Source organism: Sebastes umbrosus, chromosome 4, assembly GCF_015220745.1.
Source record: "Sebastes umbrosus isolate fSebUmb1 chromosome 4, fSebUmb1.pri, whole genome shotgun sequence".
Taxonomy (NCBI): Eukaryota; Metazoa; Chordata; class Actinopteri; order Perciformes; family Sebastidae; genus Sebastes; species Sebastes umbrosus.
The window spans coordinates 6160209-6182186 of record NC_051272.1 but is presented as its reverse complement, the minus strand read 5'-3'; the positions used below and the strand labels follow the sequence as shown (position 1 = coordinate 6182186).

The following is a 21978-nucleotide window of genomic DNA, read 5'->3' as shown; positions in this document are numbered from 1 at the left end:
TCAAACTGCTCATGTTCACACAGCTATCCTTCTATCCTCTCAGCCTTGATCCTCTCACTCTCACTGCCACAGCACACACACACTAACTATATCTGATGGAACCAACGTTTAAAAACACAGATTACGCTCGCCACCAACGGCTTTCTGGGCTGGATTTAGCCTTAACTTTCAGTGAACTCTCCCGTGTCCCCGCTACACAGAGAAAAAAACAACTTTGCTTGTTTTTATTTCCTCCCACTTCTCGTGAATTAAGCAGGTTGAGACAAGGACGCGTCTAGAATTATAAGAAGGGTGACATTTGGACACTGTGTGAGTGTGTAAAATGTAAAATGAGCTTGTTGGGTGGTGGACATCATACTAATTTACCATCCTGGCCAAGCAGAATATACTGTAGATACTGAGATGAGTTAATCTGGATAAAGAGTTCAGGGACGTTACTGACATTACAAACAAATCAGCAATGTCTTTTATTCTGAAATTTGAGTTTGCATTGTTCCCCTATAGGCTGAGACAGTTCTTTTCATACAACAACAACAATATGAGGCCGTGAAACTACAACTCCTTTCTGGGTAAGCAAATATGAAAATGTTCAGACAGAGGCTGCTGAACTATCCACATTGTGAAACCAATATAAATCTGCATTGTGTAAATTCATAATCTGATAATATACTGATTAAAACCTCTGCATTGCATCGGTCACTACATTAACATGCACACTAATATTACACTATTATATTCTGAATTTGATACGGGTCGTGTAAACAGCATATTACGTTTGCATATTCTGAATTAGACCTTATTACGAATGGAGCATTTTCTGATAAAGACTTGTGGGATATGCTGATATTATTCAGGTTTTAGGAGCATTTGTTGGACATGTATACAGCTCATTCAGAACATGCGCCTCAACTGGGGTTTTTACGGCCACACAGCCTCTTGCTCGTTTACGGCCAGCGCTGTGCGTTGCACACAAACCAACTAGCCGACAGTTTGCAGAGATGCATGCCTTGGATATATCTTGACTTGGATTTCAACAGGTTTTGGATATGTGCAAATATCACAACGCCAAGCTGGTGGAGGTTGAAGGAATGAAAGAGGGAGGCTGTGTTTGCACGGTCGAACACGTACGTCACCGGTTACGTTAATCGGAGTATGCACAGCTGCATGCAAGCAGCTTAGTAGGAATATTGTCTTTTTCAGAATAAGGGAAAAAGAGGGAATATTTTGTGCATGTAAACGTAGTCAGTGATATGGTCATATAATTATGTTGATAATATTTCTGATAATGTATATTTGACTAATGTATGCAAAAATCACATTTAAAAAATCAATATCCACTGTTTCAACTACTTTAGCTGACAATTTTTTGTAAAACGATAACATGATTGGAGCTATAACTAACATTTTCATTATTGATTGACTTTTATATATTTTTTTACTAAATAAATGAGTTTTAAGTTGTTTTTGTTCTCATTCCCAGAGCCCAAGATGACTTGAATGTGCTTGTTTTTGTCTCACAAACAGTTCGAAATATGTTCAATTTACAATTAAATAAAACAAACTCACATTTGTGAAAGTGGAAACATTAAATGTTTGCCATTTTTGCTTGATAAATTACTTGTTTTATCAAAGTTGTTCTGTCGACCGACTAGTCTTTCATCACTAAAAACAGCACAATCACATCCTCCTGTTATGAATCCAATAAAAGACAAACAATAATTGTTACCTTTCTATACATGAGAACACACCTCTGTCTGAGCAGTATCTTCTTATAATGTGTTCTGGAGCTGGTTTATCAACTTTTGTTTTCCTGTTCACATAACAAAAACCAGGATAATTGCTTTCCATGTGGCTTCTATGGTGAAAACTGACATCAACAGTTAACCCACCATCTAACGCCACAGACGAACCACAATGTCGAAGAAACCACAGCCATGACAGTTCTCTCTCTCTCTCTCTCTTTCTCTCTCTCTCTCTTTAGTGTTGATGCAATCCTCATCCAAGTCTGCTGCCGTGACAGCCCGACACTTTGTGACATAAGGGCGCCCTCCCTGAGAGTGACTTGTAGGGAATTCATTTTGTCAAAGTGTCAGACGCATCAAACATCCAGCCGCAGCCGGGTGTCAACGCTCAGTGGGAGGAGAGGAAAAGCTGCAGAGACTGAATGACAGATTCTCCTGGAGAGTCCCAAGATAAGATGCTGGGTCAGAAGCTGGTACCGAACGGGGCCAGTTTCTTTCCACATTCCCTGTGCAATTCTCTGTTTTAATATAAAAACAAACACAAGAGGCATTCAAGTGTGCATGTACCAGGGTGGTTAATCAACTTTAGGACACATATAATCAGATTTCTGGTTGATTTTAGAATCTTAAATTAGTTTTATCTCCGTTCTCGGTACTAATAGAAGCTGCATGCAGGGTAATTTCCCTCTTCCTTTGTCCCACAATAATCTATACTCCAACCCTTTCAGTTTATGCAGGCTGGTAATGTGAAGTTGGCACACTCTCTAATGACTGGCTGAGTGGTGCCAACATTTATCTTGCTTCAGGCTATGTATTCAGTTGCTCTCTTATTAATAACTATGCCATTCTTCTTGCCCAGAACACAAAAATATCTCAAGTCAAATACTCTCCTTCAATCACTATACTGTACTGAGCACACTTCAGTACTGCAATAATAAAGCGCAGTTACATTCAAATGTTAAAGCTGCAAGAGGAACTTTAATTTTGTGTTGTTTTTGGCGGTCCCTGTGGACAGAAGCGGTAGTGTTTCCAAACACCAGGGCCTCTTTAGAAAACCTCTCATTTTACTGCAGAAGGGTCTGACAGTCTGCCCCGCTCAGTCCTGGTTCTGGTTCTACCGTGCCTCCTTTACCTCCAGCGGGCCCAGCAATACGTCCTGGGTCTCCAGCAGCGTGGTGGGCTGGTTGCTGCTGAAGGAGTTTCTTATGAGCTTGTATAATTTTGTCTGATTTCGTGCGGAATCTGACCAGGTAGCACCGATGACAAGCCTTAAGAATAACCATATAGAAATAGTCGATCTTCTCACTGATCTTCTCGTTTATTTATGTCGGTCATATAGAGGCATCAGTATTAAATCATAACCAGTTAAAAGTTCCTCTTAGTAACTTCATTTCACTGAGGCAAAATGTGAAGAGACTGAAATGTTAAAACGAGTCCTCCAAATTATCAGAGGCATCAATTTTACCTTCACAAGACATTTTATGAACTGCCAGGGACATTTTCTTCCTAAGTGTCAATTAAGTTTTTTGCCTCTGAACATACGCAGACGTCTCTTTGCTACTCGCTCACATTATAAACCCTCTCATACCATTACGGTGTCCTTCCCTTTACAGTTATTACCCATCACAGTTATCTCTGCTTTGGCTTCGGATGAAGTTTAAACACTAAAAGCTCATCTTTATTCCTTCACCAGCAAGGAATCCTTTTTTTACGCAAATGTATTTAATTAGCTAAACTAAAGACGAGGAGAAAAGGACGCCACCGCAATAGATTTTCTTAGCGGGCCGTCAGACACACACACACTTCGCCATCTCAATATTTGAGAAAGGTTAAAGGGCAGCTCTTACGTTAATCCAATTATGAGTTGGAAGTTGAATTGAAACGACTGTGTACGGTTTATACAGGTGTAGGAACCAGTGTCGTACAGCACTTTAAATTCCATGTGTGTGTGTGTGTGTGTGTGTGTGTGTGTGTGTGTGTGTGCGTGTGTAGGTGTGTGTAAGTGTGTAGGGATGAGGCAAAGGCTTTCAGACAATCTGCTCCATTCACCCCCCGCTGGGCCACCAGCCCAAATCCATTTACGTCCCTGAGCTGTTGTGAGGTTGACAGCCCCGCGCACACAAACACACACACACGCACACGCACACGCACACACACAGTACAGTATATAGACAGTGAAATCCTTACATGCAGGTTAAGTGCACACCTCTGTGGTGTCTGTAACTCGGCACATGCAGCGTCGCGAGTGTGAATCTGGGTCGTGACCTTTGTCACACTTCACTCTCTCTCTCTGTATTTCTTCTGAAAACTCTCCGTAATATGATAATACACAAATAAATATACACTGTCTAACATATTTTATCTCCAACTCATTAAGTCCTTGCACTTGTCAAATATGTTCACCCTATGGACACCTTTTACCAATAGGTCAACGACAGCAGATACGGCCACTCAGAAAACACGACACTCAATTACCAGCCCTCCACGCAGGCAATACACACACACACACACACACACACGCACACACACACACACACACACACACATACAATCAATACTGTGAGGCAATCACAGGCAGTCCCTCATTAAGCTTTCACGCTCACCTCAAGCCTCGGCGGCTGCTGGCTTATGCTGGATTAGTGGACCAAACAACGGAGTCTGGCTAAGGACTTCCTCAAACAGCGAGTGAGCACCTTGTCATTTGAACGTAAACACACGGGATTAAGCAGAGGAGCGGACGGGGGCGGAGCCCGGCGGCCTGTTGACAGGCGAGGGAATCATTAACTGGAGCGGCCTCGGCAAAAGGATCGCTGAACTTCTACTGAGTTCACAGAGCGAGCATCATTATGATGTTATTTTTCATTTTTATTTCATTATTAAAAAATACATGAGCAGCCGTTTGACAGTTCAGAAGGATGCTCATAAATAAAACGGTTGGAACACTTTATTATTTCATTGGAGTGACAAATGCAATATTGACGTCTTATCACTTCCTCCTCCGAGGAAAAACAAAGATCTAATTTCAGTGCTCTCTGCTTCCTCCTATCCTGCAAAATGTTCCTTTAACACCTTCGCTATAAAACCAAAAAGCCTTTTGCCAGTGAGATGTAGGTGTTAACTTTCATATTTTACTCAGCAGTCAATCTTCCAATAGGGAGGCAGGTGAACAGAAAATCCCTCAGGAGGATTGTAAATCCAAAAAGAGGATTAGAAATCGAGATGAGAAGATGGGGAAACGGGGCACAAGTGACATTGAAGAAACAAGGAGGACGCTGATTTGTTAGCAAAAATAAGCACCAACAAAGAAGAAAAATAAAGCTGAGAGTGAATCTCCTGCAGCTATATACAGTTTGTTTCTCCTGCATCTTAACTAAGCATGTCAAACGTTGCATTTGTAGCAGCAATATGTCAAATTTGACTTGAATACATGGAGGTTATTGGGCAACAGGTGGAATATTCACAGCGTGAGTCAGAGCACTTCACCATGAGAGACTAGAGTGGGAGTGAATAGTGATGGTTAGTTTGTTTTGGAGCTCAGGGCTATTTCCTGGATTCCTGTGTGTGCTCTCTCTCTCTCTTTCTCTCTCTCTCGCTGCTATGAGCCGGCTGATCTGACAGGTCATTGACCTGCCCACTGGTCTGAGGTATGACTCACTCATCAGCTAAATCCCTCTGCCCCCCCGGTGCAGACCACCCCTACCGTTCCTCCTGCTGCTGCAGCACCAACCATAGAAATAAAAGAGGAGAAGAATGGACATTGAACTGTTTTCTGTGGTCATTTGACTAGTACAAAAGAGAATGGCGATTGTTGCTAGTTGTTATGGTTACAACACGTCAGTGGGCATAAAGTGTAAAGTGTGGTCGCAGCTAAGGAGACGGATGGATAGTTAGCTAGGTAGCTTGTCCTTCTCCGGAGTGGCGGGGAGTGAGGCGGAGGGATCGTTAAGACCAGCCTTGCCGCTGTGCGATTCATTTCCTGTAACCAGTGTAGCATTAAAGCATGGCAAAGTTAGCAAGCGAGCTAATTCGCCAGCTGTCCGCTAGTTCAACGTATTCTCATCCAACGGTTCGTATGATATCATAGGAAAAAGTTATTCCTCCTTTTTTGTTCATTTTCCTACGAATGTCCTGCAACACGTGTCAATTTACACTCGTTACATGCATACAGTCTTTTCAAAATAAACATACATCTTCAGAGGAAACAACTTCGTTAGGTTTAGGCAAGAAAGCTTCTTAGCTAGGCTTAGGAAAAAGTTGACTTGGTTAGGATTACGTAACAAAACTACTTAGTTAGGTTTAGGAAAAGATCGTGGTTTGGCTTGAAATAAGTTACGTAACAAATTAATCAACACCACGTTTATACTTCCTGGTTCACGGCTGCGTTAATTAAACACAAATTTATTTCATGGGATATACACAAATTACAGTGCATTACTTTCTGTATGTATAGCTACGAACAGTGTCTGAGACCAGCCTGGCTATTTAGCTAGCTAGCTTGCTAATTCCACCATGTTTTAATACTACACTGGTTACAGAAAATGAGTTGTCACTCATCTGGTGAGAGCAATGTGCTTTCCAAGGCTGTGCTAAGAGTGTGTGGATGAAGCATTTTACTTATTTACTCTGGCTCGCTGTGCTTCGTAACATTACTACAAGTTTAGTCGTTACTACAAAAAACCTCACCTCAGTGGGTTTAGTTTATACGGAAGTCATCCTGCTACAACGGTGGCAAATGGTACATATAAAAGTGGCCGCCGCTCTGACCATCCTGCTACGTTGATTTGAGTGGGAATCCACTCTATTCCTATTCTATTTCTGTGGCATCAACACTAGCTACTTCACATCAACTAAATGCACAACATGGAGAGATAACAGCTACTAAGCTTTTATAATGCACTTACACACCCACATACACACTCGCACAGAAGTACAGTTAAGTAATATGTTTATCATTCATCACGCTATTCATTTCTAAAAAATATGTCCTCCTCATTATGCTCAACCACACAGCGATGTTTCACAAATAACTAGTAATGGTGAATCAGTATTCTGCTGGTTGAGCTCCAGCAGCCTTTAGAGGTTAGAGACTATTACACTTTCTGACAGATAAAGAGGCGTAGGCAGGGGTCTGCTCTCCCCTCAGGGAATGAGGATTGATGGTGCTCATTTGAGAGTGGGTCACATCGAAACCTTGTGATAAATGTAATGATGTCATTACTGCTGTGGTGTGGGAGGGGAGGGGGGGGGACCAGAGAGATAATGGAAGAGGACCAGTAAAATGTTATGTAATCTGTTTTAACCTAGTGTTTTTAAGAGAGAGAAAACAGGTCATTTGTTTGAATACAGACCGGCTAACAAGCTCAACAACCTAACAGTAGGAGTGTTTTTTAGGTAACATGATGACAGCCACTATTGTAACACTGACCAGTAAACCTGCCTATTCACTAACTTCTATTATTCTGCACAGGCAAAACCAGTTTCCTGGTTCTGTTAAAGCCAAACAAATATTCCTGACAAACCAGTTTGGTCACAACCTCAGCTTTGGGAAAGACTAAAACCCCTAACACCTTGGATTACGTTACAATGAACAAGGATGCATTAAATCAGACTCGCTGGATCAACAACTGCATAACAATTTTCCGAAATCCAAAAAAAAACCAGCCGGGCCGAGCATCGACCCCTGAGGGACACCGACGAGTGAAGTGATCAGAATCACTTTCATCACACATATTTCTGTCCCAGTGCAAAAACAATAAAAACTTAATGAAACACAACACCTAAAGGCAAGAAGTAAGCAGCGTTAACAAGTCACACAGCGATGGAACTGCACTGAAAGCAGAAGCAGAGTTTGGGTACACGTTCTGGGATGTGATGGCGTACCTGCAGGGTGCATGGTAGAAGGGATATCCATGGTGAGGTATGTGATTGCAGTATCCAGATTGATTCCACATGGTGCTTCTCTTGATGACAGTTCACAAGTGCCGCCGCTGTTTCGTTTTGCTTTCTATTTCTAGTGCGGTGGAATCAGTCGCGGGCTGCTGGGAGTCACATTAATCAGCGTCTCTTCTCTCGCCTCTCCAGCGGTTCCATGGGGAGGAAACAAGAGGTGGTGGTGGCGGTGGCGGTGGTGGTGGTGGTGGGTTTGAGAGCTGCGCGTACTGAGAAGATGAGGTGAGAAAATGAGCTGAGGGGCTGAGCTCAAAACAGAGAAGGGATGATGTCAGGTGAGTCAAGTCTGGTGTGGTTTACACACCTGGAAATTAAGTCTTGCTGCTGCTACCGCCGCCACAACTACTCAGCAGAGTCTCAGACGACTGCCCCAGGTGAAGTGTGACATCACGGGTTATTCCTTTAATCCTGCCTCGAGACAGTCGTTTCCCCTCGGGTCTCAGGTGTGATCAGGTATAACAGATGTCGTTGAGGTTAACCTTGCTGAGCGGTGTCTTTTGCCTGTTAAATTACGCGTCCCCACCTCACATCTCAATGATTTAACCTCCAGGGTTTTTCGACCTCTCGGGCGCAGATCTACATCAGACCGTGTTCAAGATTTCAGAGACCTTCGTTCCTCCTGATGACAAACAGGATCTGTTTATGTCTTTTACACGTGAAGTACATTCTCTCCAAAGTTCACGGGCTCCATAAATCCATCTCTTCTTGACATGAGCAGGTTAAAATCCACAGCCCCCCTGGGTGCTTCCGCTCTATCTAGTTTGTCTCCGAGGTAGCCGACTCCAGCACAGGCGCTTATTTTCTCAATCACAGGCTTCCCACCGGCTCTCCACCCTCACGAAACAGCAGCGGTGCACGGCGCTGAATGACTGAGCATACTCACAGAAAGAGAGAGAGAGAGAGAGAGATAGAGAGACAGAGGGGGAAGAGGGAGGTGGCAGAGAGAGAGAGAGTGGATGTGTCAGGAGTGAGAGAGCAAGAAAACGAGGAAGAGGTAAACAGAGCAGAGCTGCATTCCTTTTCCCGCCTCATGCTCATCTGGCAGGATACACACCGCTGCGAGGACAAGAGAGAAAGAGAGGGACAATGTGTGTGTGTGTGTGTGTGTGTGTGTGTGTGTGTGTGTGTGAGAGAGAGAGAGAGAGCGAGAGAGAGAGAGAGAGAGAGAGAGAGGACGAGTGACAAAGTGAGGAAAGAGGGAGAGACCATGACGTGTTTACATGCACACAAAAAATGTGATTACAGTGTAATTTGAGACCTGAATGCGAACCTGGCAGAGCCCGTGTACATAACACCTTTACCTCACCTTTACCTCAGGGCCATTACGATTGTATAGTCAACTGTGGTTGTGTAATCACAGTGAAGTATGTGAGGTACTCTGGTTCTGTAAACAGAGGCCAGAAAGAATATGTATATATAGCCTTAATTGTATTTCTGCACTGCACTGAGAACAATTCGTTCAGAGTGCTGACATACAGCATGTTCTCTCCATCTTAATAAACTCATGTCACGACAGGTATCAAAAAACAATACACAGCTGAGTCTCTCCACTATCAAAACAGTATTTATTTTCTAATGCCTTACTTTGAGATACATTTTTTCCCAGGAAATAGATTTTTACTAAGGCTGTCAAACTTCAAATTTGTTTTAACGCCACTAATTTCTTTAACGCAATCGATCTTTCGGAGGTTGTAGCAGGCTCGTTTTTAAAGCAAGAGTGAAGACCTCATATGAAACCTAAGGAATCCGTTAGTACCAACCATGTCATACTAGCTTGTTGTGGAGGAGGGTAAATAACGCTCCAAACTTGTGCAAAATCTTGGCGAGGAAAATCCTGCATGGCCATTTTCAAAGGGGTCCCTTGACCTCTGACCTCAAGATCAGTGAATGTAAATGGGTTCTATGCGTACCCACGAGTCTCCCCTTTACAGACATGCCCACTTTATGATAATCACATGCAGTTTGAGGCAAGTCATAGTCAAGTCAGCACACTGACACACTGACAGCTGTTGTTGTCTGTTGGGCTGCAGTTTACCATGTTATGATTTGAGCATATTGTTTATGCTAAATGCAGTACCTGTGAGGGTTTCTAGACAATATCTGTCATTGTTTTGTGTTGTTAATTGATATCTAATAATAAATATATACATACATTTGCATAAAGCAGCATATTTGCCAGCTCCCATGTTGATTAAGAGTATTAAATACTTGACAAATCTCCCTTTAAGGTACATTTTGAACAGATACAAAATTTGTGAATAATTTGCGATTAATCGCAATTAACTATTTTAATTGACTGACAACTCTAAACTATATATAAAACACCATTCTTATACATTTTTTTTCATACATTTTTACAATATTTGCAATCATGATATTGATATTATCCAGCCCTAAAAGCAAGAGGCTCAGCTGCACTGTTAATCAGAGTATTTGCAGGAGTCACATTATTGAGTGCAAGTAAACAGAGCCCATCTGGAAAAGAGTGAAGGATTAAAAGACTGAAGGAAACCAATGAATAGAAAGGAGTGCTAATAGCAGACACAGACAACAACAGCAGGTTGTTCCCAGCAGCCAACAGTCTGACTCAAACCTCCCAATCAGCCCATGAAGCCTGCAGGTGAGAGGTCACCTCTGTGCAGCTAAACAGAGACGTGCTGCTGTCTCCCCCGGAGAGGTGGACTACTCCAGTGCCCTACTAAGCATAGCACAGCCGTGACCCCCGCCGCAAGGACGACTCGGCTGCACCTGGGGAGCGGCTGGTGACACGGCCGCCACCGCCGCGGAGCTGGCAAAGTGACAGCTTCACTCACTGGGGGTCAAAGTCCAGACGTGTAACCTGATATAAAAACAGAGAGTTCCCACAGGGAGGTCGCGGCTTGAAAAGCTAATGAGCCTTTGTTTTCTTTTTGTCTTCACTAAAGGGATTTTTCACTTTCACGCAACCCCTGATAATTCGATGATCAAAGTTGTAAATTGGTGCAGAAGCGTGACATGAACCGTTATCAGATAATACATGGCGAGAGAGAGAGTTTTTACTGGCTGGGTTTTTCCCTTCAGAGCATGTACACTCATTCATTTATGACATCTTACACCCTGTTATGACACTCTTACTATCACCTTGCATCACTGTCCCGAGTGTGAAGTGAAAATCCCTCAGCCTAATGACAGAAGATGCTCATTTCATGAGCCTGTGGCATTCGCGTCTGCGAGAAACGGTTTCCGATCAGCAGCGGAAAAACACCATCACAGCCTGGGAATGTTTGGTCACGTTTGTTCATGGCATTCATCACCAACTAAACAAACTTATCAGAAAGCATCCTGCTGTTCTGATAAGCGTACACTCCGGGCAGAATTCAAATTCAAATCTAATATAAAAACAGATTGACTGGTGAGGTCCGGTTGCATTTGGAGCTTTCACTTGAGATATTTTGCAGTAACTCGAACCAGACAGAAGTTAAAGTGACAAGAGCAGGATAAGCTCATATCACGCCGGTCAATTTATTAATGTCACAAGCAATTAACAGAAAGGAACACAAAAGGCCAGACTCCTCTTTACATAGTGGCTTCTGACCTAAAGGTCATAAGCTGATTAACAGGATAAGAAAGAACAAAAGAGATCACTCTTTGGGTGGAACTGTTCACAACTCACTTGGTAGCGACCTGTCAATCACAAGGTAGCCACGCCCTAAAGCATCCCCTGCTTTATGGTCTATCTGACTCTAAATGGGACCATAATTTACTAAATGAACATCATGCTGTATTGAAGAAGACTTGAAACTAGCGACTGAGACCATAAACTCATGTTTACAATGTTTACTGAGGTAATAAATCAAGAGAGAAGTAGGCTCATTTTCTCATAGACTTCTATACAATCAGACTTCTTTTTGCAACCAGAGGAGTCGCCCCCTGCTGGCTGTTAGAAAGAATACAAGTTTAAGGCACTTCAGCATTAGCTTCACTTTTCAAACTGTAAGGTAGCCACCTGGTGTGATACGGCGGTCGCAAAGAGACGTTGCTTTTAGAGCTGAAAAGATTAGTTGATTGACAGAAAGTTATTCAGGATAATTGACTAATAATGGTTATCCTCAAATGTGAGGATTTGCTGCTTTTCTTTGTCATATATGATAAATGACAGTAAACAGACCATATTTGGATTTTCAACTGTTGCTCAGACAAACCATGCAATTTGAAAACATCATCCTGGGCTCATCATTAATTGAACTAATCATCAACAGATTCATTAAATAACTGAGTTACAGCCCTAACTGCTTCTTATAAAAAGGTCAGAACATATTCTGCTAACATCTTGCTTTCACGTATTCATATCATACTACAAACTGGACATTTAATTTTGAGACAGATGTTTGATTGGTACCACTGGTAGGGAGGGTTAAAGCCAGAAGTGTGGACTGTGGATTTGACTTCACAAAATCAGATAAGATTTGCAATTCTACTTGGACTTTAACACCAATGACTCGTGACTTCACTTGAACTTGAGCCTTTTGACTTAAAAATACTTGATACCTTCCCCCCCAAAGCCCAAAGATTAAAAAGTATAGTATTTTAAAAAGCATCAATCAATGAACATTAACGCTACTCATTCCCAACAAGTTGACACTTACTTCCACAGATCTTCTTTTTGTGTTGTTTTTTTATGACAATATTCAGTCATACTTGTTTTAGCAAACTTGATTTACCAAAATAAATACACATTTTAAAAAGCATTCATGCTTTTTGTAAATGTAATATATTATTACTCTGTTGTTAAAATGGCATTATATTTGTCAAAGAGCACTTTATAACTTGATTAGGACTCAAAACTCAGAGTGCAAAGACTTGAGAACTACTTGTGACTTGCAAAACAATGACTTCCCACTTCCCACCTCTGGTTAAAGCCTGGTAGCTGCACTAAATCACAAGACACAATTTGCCAAATCATGTGTGGGGTTAGGAGTCGCACATCCCTGCCTGGCGACCTCTGACGTCATACAGACTTGAATCTATTCACACAGCCTGAGGCAACATCATCATGATCTGTGGTTTAATTGGCTGGTTACATCAGGCCTCTTTGCTGCGGCGAGAGCACAGAAAGAGAAAAAAAAAAAGGTAGGAAAAGAGAGGAGGAGAGGGAGGGGGTAAGGGATTGGGAGGCATAAGAAGAACAGAGGAGATGGGAGGGAAGGAGGAGGGCCTGCCCGTCTCCCGCTGTTTGTTTTTGTTGTGAAATTTAATTCCAGCACAATCTAATCAGGGCTGGGAAACACAGGGGACCCTGCTCCTTCCTATTCTCCATCCTCCATCCTCTGTCTCTGTCTTTACTCGCTGTGTTTGAAGAAGCAGGTGGACAGGCTCCACCTTTGCTCGCCTGTCCACCCCCGCAAACACACACACACACACACACACACACACACACACACACACACGCACACACACACACACAGACCTGAGAGGTGGACAATCTACTGCAGAGCCTCTCTGACGCACAGATGTGATGTACACATAAAAGATATTTATATACACGTTCATGCATACATCCACGGTCAGACGAGAGACACACACACATGGCCATCATACAAATACACAAATATATATATATGGGCGTAATGCACACGCACACACACACACAGGCAGCGGTTGTCGTCTTGCAGACAGTTGACAGCTGTGTTGAATCATTGTGTCAGTGGGTGAGATGGCAGGAGTGTGATTTGGCCTGCAGCTCGGCTTATCAGGCTTTTACAGCCTAAACCCTTTCATAGTCGCTCGCTTTTTAAATGCACACGCACACACAACCTCCTAACACACCGCCGCCGCCTCCTTTTGCCTGCTGTCAAGGTCGAATCTGAGCCCATATTTCCGAAAATCCTTGAAAACAACACTCACCAGCACCTTTTCCATCTCTCTCTCAGCAGTGCAAACTGCCCAACAGCACAGACATAATAAACCCTGTTGTTGGTCAATACCATTGATTTCCTCATAACTTGAAATGTCTGGCTTTAAAAATCTAACTCTGCAGCTCCATTCTCTGTTTCAGACATAAAACCTGCAGGACACCTGCTAACATTTTCACCTCAAGGATGACGCTGAAAATGTTTTCTACCCACAGGAAGGTGACAAATTAAAAAACAAAGCTGTTAGAGAACACTTCGCCCTTTAAGATACACATAAGTAAACTTCTACACCAGTAGTTCCCAACATGGGGTCCTGGTCCCCCTTAGGGAGGCTCCAAAGATCACAGAGGGTTGCGCCAGGATTTGCTCTGAGGTTGTCAAAATTAGATTTGCTCATGTACTGTATAACTAAAATCCTAATAACACACTTACTGAATAATTCATACCAAAAGTCTCCATATAAAACTATTTAAAAAGATAAATTTTCTGCTACTTGGTAGCAAAATCTAACAAAATATTCTTCTTCAATCCATATTTGTTGGTGTTTAGCCTTTCAAAAACAACATTTTGACTACGGTCAAAAACCTATTTGCTCTCCAGCTTGATGTACACAAAGTGAGGCAGCACCTGTATTAACGGGGCGGACTATCAGCAATCTAACAGCACCATAAATAACATTTAATTAACCACAATAACAAAAAATCTATTTTCGCTCTAATGCTATTATAGTCAATAAATGATCTCATCAAAAAAATATCATATTATGTATCTGCATTGTCTTAGCAAATCTGTCAAGACGTCATCACTTTATTTATGTTGACGAAACTGACGAGTTATATTCATTAAAGAAAGGTAATTTAAAAAAAAAAAAACTAACTCATTTAATACACTGAATCACTTTATTCAAATTGAGGATTTGTCATGTTTTAGGGTGATGATGTTGGGCTCCAAAGAAAATAGGTTGGGAACCTCTGCTCTACTCTATCAGTCTCCTCACCTGCAGCTAAGCTACAACATTTTGCTGAGGTCGGGAAAGTTTTGACAATTATTCTCACTAACACCTTAAAAGGTTGACAAGTGCAAGTTTAATTTTGGCCCCTTTTTTGTGCACTTTCTCCCACGCACACACTTTCTCTCGTTCTAAAATTAGACACTTCCTCACAATCTCTAGCTCTCTCATTTCCTCCGCCTCGCCTGTTACTGCCTGCTGGGACTCCATATTAGTTTTCTCAGGAGGACTCTATCGATCATACAGCTGGTCGGAAATCAGGGGGAATCAGTAATTCAGAACCAGCAATTGCAAACTGCACGTCTCCAGATGAACTAGAATTATCACCTCGCGGTTGTACGCCTCCGTCAACCAGTCAAGTTGCAGTTTACATCCATGTCTGTCCAAAATGTCATCACTTCCATCACTTTATCCTGTTAGACAAGTGTGTGAGATTGTCATAATTTTGCATATGAATTATTGAGTTATGGCCAAAAATGTGTTTTGTGAGGTCACAGTGACCATATGGAGAATATCACAATATTTTTTACCAAATACCTCACTATGAATATTGCAATGATGTCGTAGTGTTGACCATTAGTGCTTTCACAAAATATTTACACAACAAGATTTCTCATCATCAGTAATGTGGATATAATGACTAAGTGGGTAAAGGCAAATCAGTCTGGTAAGTTCAGAAAATGACATCACTATACTGTAAATGCAGGAAAAGACAACACTTGTGTCATAATATGATATTATGATATCCAAAATCTAAGACGATATCTAGTCTCGTATCATGATACCGATATAATATCGATATATTGCCCAGCCAAGCGTTCCTGAGATAACGCTTTCGTGAGAAGGGGAGAGACGTAAGTGTCCTTTGACCTTTGACCACCAAAATCTGATCACTTCATCCTCGAGTCCAAGTGGAAAGTTTGTGCCAAATTTTTAAAAAATTGCTCAAGGTATTCCTGATATATCACGAGAATGGGACGGACGTAAAGTCACAGTGACCTTGACCTTTGACCGCCAAATTCTAATCAGTTCATGCTCGAGTCCAAGTGGATGTTTGTGCCAGATGTAATGAAATTCCCTCTAGGTGTTCCTGAGATATTGCTTTTACGAGAATGGGACGAATGTAAGGTCACAGTGACCTTTGACCACCAAAATTTGATCACTTCACCCTCGAGTCCAAGTGAACGTTTGTGCCAAATTTGAAGAAATTCCCTCCAGGCGTTCCTGAGATATTGCGTTCATGAGAATGGTACGAACGGACGGCCAACCCAAAAACATAGCGTCACACCTCCAGCCACAGCCGTCGCCGGCGCAGAGGCATAAATATAGACAGATCAGATCAGGAAAAACAGTCAAAACAAATAATCTATGTATGAGTCCATAGAGAGATTGTGGAGACAGGAGCTTTATATACACATTTACATGTATATGTGTATGTTGACGGGGGGTTGCTTGTGTTCTAAGTGAAGACGCTGGATAAACTCCTCTGGTGGGTATACTATCATCTGGCTCATATGATCCAAGAACGTGCTCGTCTGTCCTGGGAAAAGCTTTGCTGGCTTGAATGACGCAATCACTTCTGTGTGTATCCGTGTGTGTTTGTGTGTGTGTACGTATGTGTCAATATCCCCGGGGATCTTTTGATCCAGATTCTTCAATCTCCAGTCACACACACACACACACACACAAACACTCAGTCCTACTATTAATACACCTCCTCCTCTGAGCTCATTCCTTTCATCATGCCTTCAGGCTTCGCATCTCTCCATCTCACAAGCTACAGAATATGACACCACAATTAGAAGAATTCTTTCATAATCTGGATCAGATCCAGACGTAAGAGGAAAGCAAAGATCCCTTTCTTCAAGGCGTGCTTTGGTGCTGAACAGCAGGAGTCAAACTGAGATTCATCACAGCCCGAGGCACGTGTCTTTGCATAATCAAATCAAACAGTGAAAGAATATTAAAAGGAAATTTGTCTGCTGGCAATATTTTAGCTACTGCCCTTAATGCCAAATGTCATTAACGGGACCAGGGTAAAGTAGAGCTGAATGGTTTAGGGGAAATACGTATTCTGACAAATATGTTTTCAATTCAAATTGTCATCATCTACTGTAATCTAATCGGCTATATAGTCGTCCACATACGGTAATAATGGCAACCTGCTGTTAAGGCTTTGATATCTGACTGATGACAGTTGACAGCTCTATACTTTATAGCTGCTTGAGCTAATGTTAGCTTCACCGACTGACAGGACAGACATCTTCCAGCCACTTCAGAGCTTTTAGGTTAAAAGCTTACAGCCGTAACAGTGGGATTCCCACTACTGCTCACTATCTGCCAACTCTCTGTCAAATTAGTTCAGGCTGTTCTCCAACACCATTCGTAGCTATACCTATGAAAAGTAATGCACTGTTATTTGTATATATATCCCACAAAATCAATTTTACAAAAGCCAGGAAGTATAAAGAGCGACAAACACCATGTAGGGAGGAGGTCTAGAAGTCAATGTTGATTTATTTGTCATGTAACTTCCGTACTTAAAAGGTATAATATGCAAGAATTTCCTAAAAAATAATGTATACTGGTACAAAAATATTCCCTCTCAATCATCACTATGATCCAGTAGAAGTGTGTTGGTGGTGTCTGTTTCTGCAGAGACCGTGCAGCCCTCTGCCTGGATTTTCTGTCTTCTTCTTATTTTGCTTTGCTTGGGACGCTTCTGGGCATCTGTAAACAGCCTTTGGGCCCCACGTGGGGCCCCAGGTGGTCAAATATCGCTTCTGATACTGACTCACAAGCCCCCCTTTACTCTGTTAGAAGCAGCCGTATTTCTAAGATGAAAACGGGTTGTGTTATGTGCATGTGTTCCAGTGATCCTCCTGCTCCTCTCTGTGCTGTGAGTGCAGCTATGATCAGTGTGTATCTGTAGTTTGACGAGAGCAGCGCTGAGCCACAGCCAGCAGACAGGAAGCCTGCATTCATTCAAACTACGGCAACTCTGCACCTTCCCGCAAGGTTATGCAGAGTTATGCGAAGTTAGTTGTGTGTTTATTTGTGTTTCAGAACGTAACCGCCAGGAAACAATCAGAAAATATTTTTTTATTTCTCTGATCCGCTGCTTTGTTCTCACTAACGCCGCTCTCTCTCTTCAGTCACTCTATAGCTAGCTTGAACATCGCTGCTCTCTCTCTCCCTCGCTGCTTGTTGAGCTGTGGGGGTTTGGCCAACTTTGAATGCAGCAACCGACAATAGTTACATACATATTATGACATAGTTGGGTCAGCTTGATTGTTTATCGAAGAAAGACTCTTTTTTATAACCATTTCTTTTGAAATCAAATCAAAATGATGCAGACTTACTCAAGAGAGAGTCTTAAGGAAACAAACTTTGAAACCAGGAACTTTGGTGGAGTCTTTATTTCCGACACAAGCACGCATAAAGCATACTAACCAGAGTTGTATTTTGTAGTTCGTCCAAATCATGATTGATTAAAACTGCAGCTGTTTTGCAATTTTGCTCTTTCACACTGTCATTTTAATTTAAAAAAGATTTATTGTTCAGCTCTAGATTAAAAAGAAATGTAGCTTATCTATTTTGCTTTTTAAAGTTTCATTGTCTCTATAATGTTTTTTTCTGACGGGCAGAACTGACTACAGGCTCTGCTAACACACACACACACACACACACACACACACACACACACACACACACACACACACACACACTGAAAAGCCCTTTTGGTATGCAAGGCATGCATAATCCACACAGACAGAATGAAACTGTAATGATCCCGTTGCAGCAGTAAATACTAATGACGTACAAAGAGGGAAATTGAATATCAGCAGCAGCGTATCGACCTGTGGGTTATGTAAATGTCTACGAAGGATAATTGTATTACTGACACCGCAAATGTAGACATGTATGTGTGAAAAGGTGTGCTTTATTAGGTATGGACTGTCATAATGAGATCAGCTGCTGGCACAGTAGCAGGCTAATGCGCATCATATTTATCCAGTCCAACACAAAACACAATACTTCACTAAAAAAAAAAAAAAAACACATCCCTTTATGCATTGAGAATATAATACACAAAGGAAAGAAGCAGCATTAGTCTCCTCTTTTGTAAATCAAAGCACATAAGCTCATTCTCCGTCTACGGAGAGGCTCAGGTTCAAAGCCAGCAGTTTTTACAGCCTCACAGACAGACGAGAGGATTTCACTTTTTTTACACACAAAAAAAGAAAATCTTTAACTAAAGAATTTTTCATTACACAGAGAAACGTCAATAACGATAAGAAAAGAATGATGAAAGGTTTACTAAATATTCCTGAAACTCTCTGAGTTAAGACTCTTTTTCTGTTTTTCTCTGAACGCTGGCTGTCACTCAGAGCTTGACTGACTGGTCGGAGTCTGAAATGACAGGTTGCTAACTGGGCGTCACAAGATCCTGATCATCTGTCTGAAGGCCAAACCCCCAACAGATCTGTCTGTTTCTGAAGCTACAATACTAAACCTGGTCTTAAATTAAGTCTGAAAATGAAGAACTTGAGAAAATATGAGGAAAAAACTAACACTATATTGATCCTTGTATGAAAGCTCTGGAGCTTGTGGGGAGCTGATAGTGACATTCGGCAGGGGCCAGTCGACACTGCAAACTAATCCTGTTGGAGAAAGACGGACACTTCAAGACACCTAGCACCATTTCTGTCATCTTTTCTTATAAATACATGCCACATGTATGAATTAAAGTATGGATGATAATAATTAATCCATGATTTTTTTGTTACCTTTCAAAATTTGTCAGTATTTGCCGCTAAAAACTGTAGCGACTAATATCTCAGCCACAAAAATGTGCAGGTTTCAATGGAATTTTTGTGTCAAATCTAACTTTAGGTGACAAATGTTAAATTTGAATCCAAATGGATTCAATAAGAGATATGAAAGAATTCAGATTTAGGAAAAGGATAAGATATTAAATTCAATAAAATGCAGTTTTTGGTATTATATCGATCCTAAGGGTTTGGAATGATAGCGGTGTGTACTGCTGTTAAAGGGGACATATCATGCTCATTTCCGGGTTCATACTTATATATGTATATGTATTTTGGGTTTCTACTTGAACATGTTTACATGCTTTAATGTTCAAAAAACACATTATTTTTCTCATACTGTCTGTCTGATTATACCTGTATTCACCCTCTGTCTGAAACGCTCCATTTTAGCGCCTGTCTCTTTAAGACCCCCTACTAAAAAAGCCCAGTCTGCTCTGATTGGCTTGTGAGAAAAATATGGTGCACCTTTGCAAAGGTAGTTCTCCATGGATGTATTAAGAGAATTGGATACAGCGTTGGAGGCGGGGCCCTGTTCATTCCTATGAAAGTTGCTCAGTGGCGCATGAAGCCTTAATGGCTCGACTTCCATCTTGCGTCCACTCGGTCACAGGGTCCAAACGTCACGCCGTCATCTCGGCTTGCGCTCCAGCCTCGGTCTGGATATCAAGGGAAATAACTCTGGATTCGGCTATTAGTGCGTTTTACAACTTTAAAAACTAAATTTTTTAAATAAGGGCTATTAGAGTGTTCGTACTGGGAAGTTGATTCACCTAAAAAAAAATTAGCCGCTGAGTCACAGACGTCTCTTTCCCAATGTAAGTCTATGGGAAAAAGTATTTTTGGGCCCAATGGCATCACGTGACTGACACGGACGTTGCAGTACCGCCGTTTGGCCACTAAGAAAGTCCGGATCGACGACCGGCGCACTTCCTGGGGGCTTATAGTTCTCATGTGACATAGGAAGGGGAGCCAAATCTGAATGGCTTGTTGAATCACATGTTTTTCTGATCTAGACAGCCCACAAAAAACTAACTGGGTTGTCTTATTTCACAGTTTGTGGGTCGGTAGGAACTCCAGATACCCAAATATATGTGCACAAGCACTGAAAAAGTGAGTTTTTCATATGTCCCCTTTAATCCTACTATTCGGTGGTGGAAAAGTCAGAAATCCAATTCCAATCCAGGCACACAAGATGATAAATAACCAATTTACTATAAAAAAAAACATGCATTTTGTATGATTTTAATAACTAATCAAATATTGATCAAAATGGAAATTGCTTAAAACATGCATCCCTTGGTCAAACCACTCTTATTTGGTGAAAAACTTGCAGCCAGCAGTTCTATTTGAGGCCTTGCTCCTTGCAGCGTGACAGTGAAGCTGATGAAAGTAGAGATTTGCAGAGTTTATATGCCTCAGGTGACAGTAAGGGGATGATCATTAGTGCAAGGCTGAACCTCCTAGATATCTACTACCAGGTTCATACATCCCTATCAGACAGTATTTGCTGGTCTGGACTATCTGTAACCCTGTAGTTCTGCTGAAGATGGAGCAGCAGAGTCTCTTTCTATCTTCCATCACTGACTGAAATCTCTTTAAGCACCTCATATCACCCTCTGGCTCATAAATCATTTTCATCCTTATTTCGCTCCTCTATTACCTCAAATATGATCTTATCCTGAAGAGAAAAAAACCTTAAACCACTTAATGTATCATAGCACATATTTCTAAAAGATATTTTACCAACACTTGGCTTGCATAATAATTCTAATCATACTGCCAGGGAAATTCAGCTCTACTTGCTGCCACTGTCCTGCCAATTTAGTGATAATACTTAAATTAAACTGAAGCTAATCTTATTCTATTGTGCACTGCCTAATGCCTATGAGTGTCCACTAATAACTGGAATATGAAAAATCCTTCCTTAAAAAGGTACAGTGTGGGCGCCTGGGTTAGCTCAGTTGGTAGAGCGGGCGTCCATGTATTAAGGCTTGGTCCTGACCGCGGCGGCCCGGGTTCGAATCCGGCCTGTGGCCCTTTCCGCATCCACTCTCTCTCTCCCCCCTTTCAAGACTCTATCCACTGTCCTGTCATAAAAATGGAAAATGCCCCCAAAAAAATAACTTTAAAAAAAAAAAAAAGGTACAGTGTGAAGGATTTGGCAGCATCTAGTGGTGTGGTTGCAGACTGCAACCAACTGAGTACCCCTCCGCTCACTCCTCCCTTTCCAAGACCGCGGTAACTTGAGACGCAGAGTGCAAAACCGTAGTCACGCCGTTCCCCTCGCTCAGAGGCCGCTTCAGCCCGTTGCTGAGATACGTCAGCGTCGCCATCATATTGGGGAGGTCAGGAATGACCTGTACACACATACAAGTGAACGTGGGAGCTGCCGTTTTTCTGGATAAAGAGAACTATAACGTTGAACTTAAAAACTCTATACTAGGCTATAATCCCTGCTAGACGCTCAAAAGAGAGTGTATCAACGTTAGCTAAGCTTAACGTTACATGAACTGAATTACTTACGTGGTGGAAAATGATTAATTTAACGTTAC

The 21978-nt window shown here is 41.8% G+C and overlaps 1 protein-coding gene across 9 annotated transcripts in view; it reads right to left on the bottom strand.

Annotated features, from left to right (window-relative positions):
• Window positions 1–21978, bottom strand: part of LOC119486138 (pleckstrin homology domain-containing family A member 7-like) — a 177827-nt gene that overhangs the window by 121871 nt on the left and 33978 nt on the right. The window contains exon 1 of one of the 9 annotated variants that reach the window (XM_037766024.1): window positions 7623–8730. The exons of the other annotated variants lie outside the window; for them this stretch is intronic. Within the exon in view, the coding sequence (XP_037621952.1) occupies window positions 7623–7693 (71 nt within the window). The 5' untranslated portion in view covers window positions 7694–8730. Of the gene's footprint in view, window positions 1–7622; window positions 8731–21978 lie in introns of those variants that run through there. 9 annotated transcript variants of the gene reach the window in all.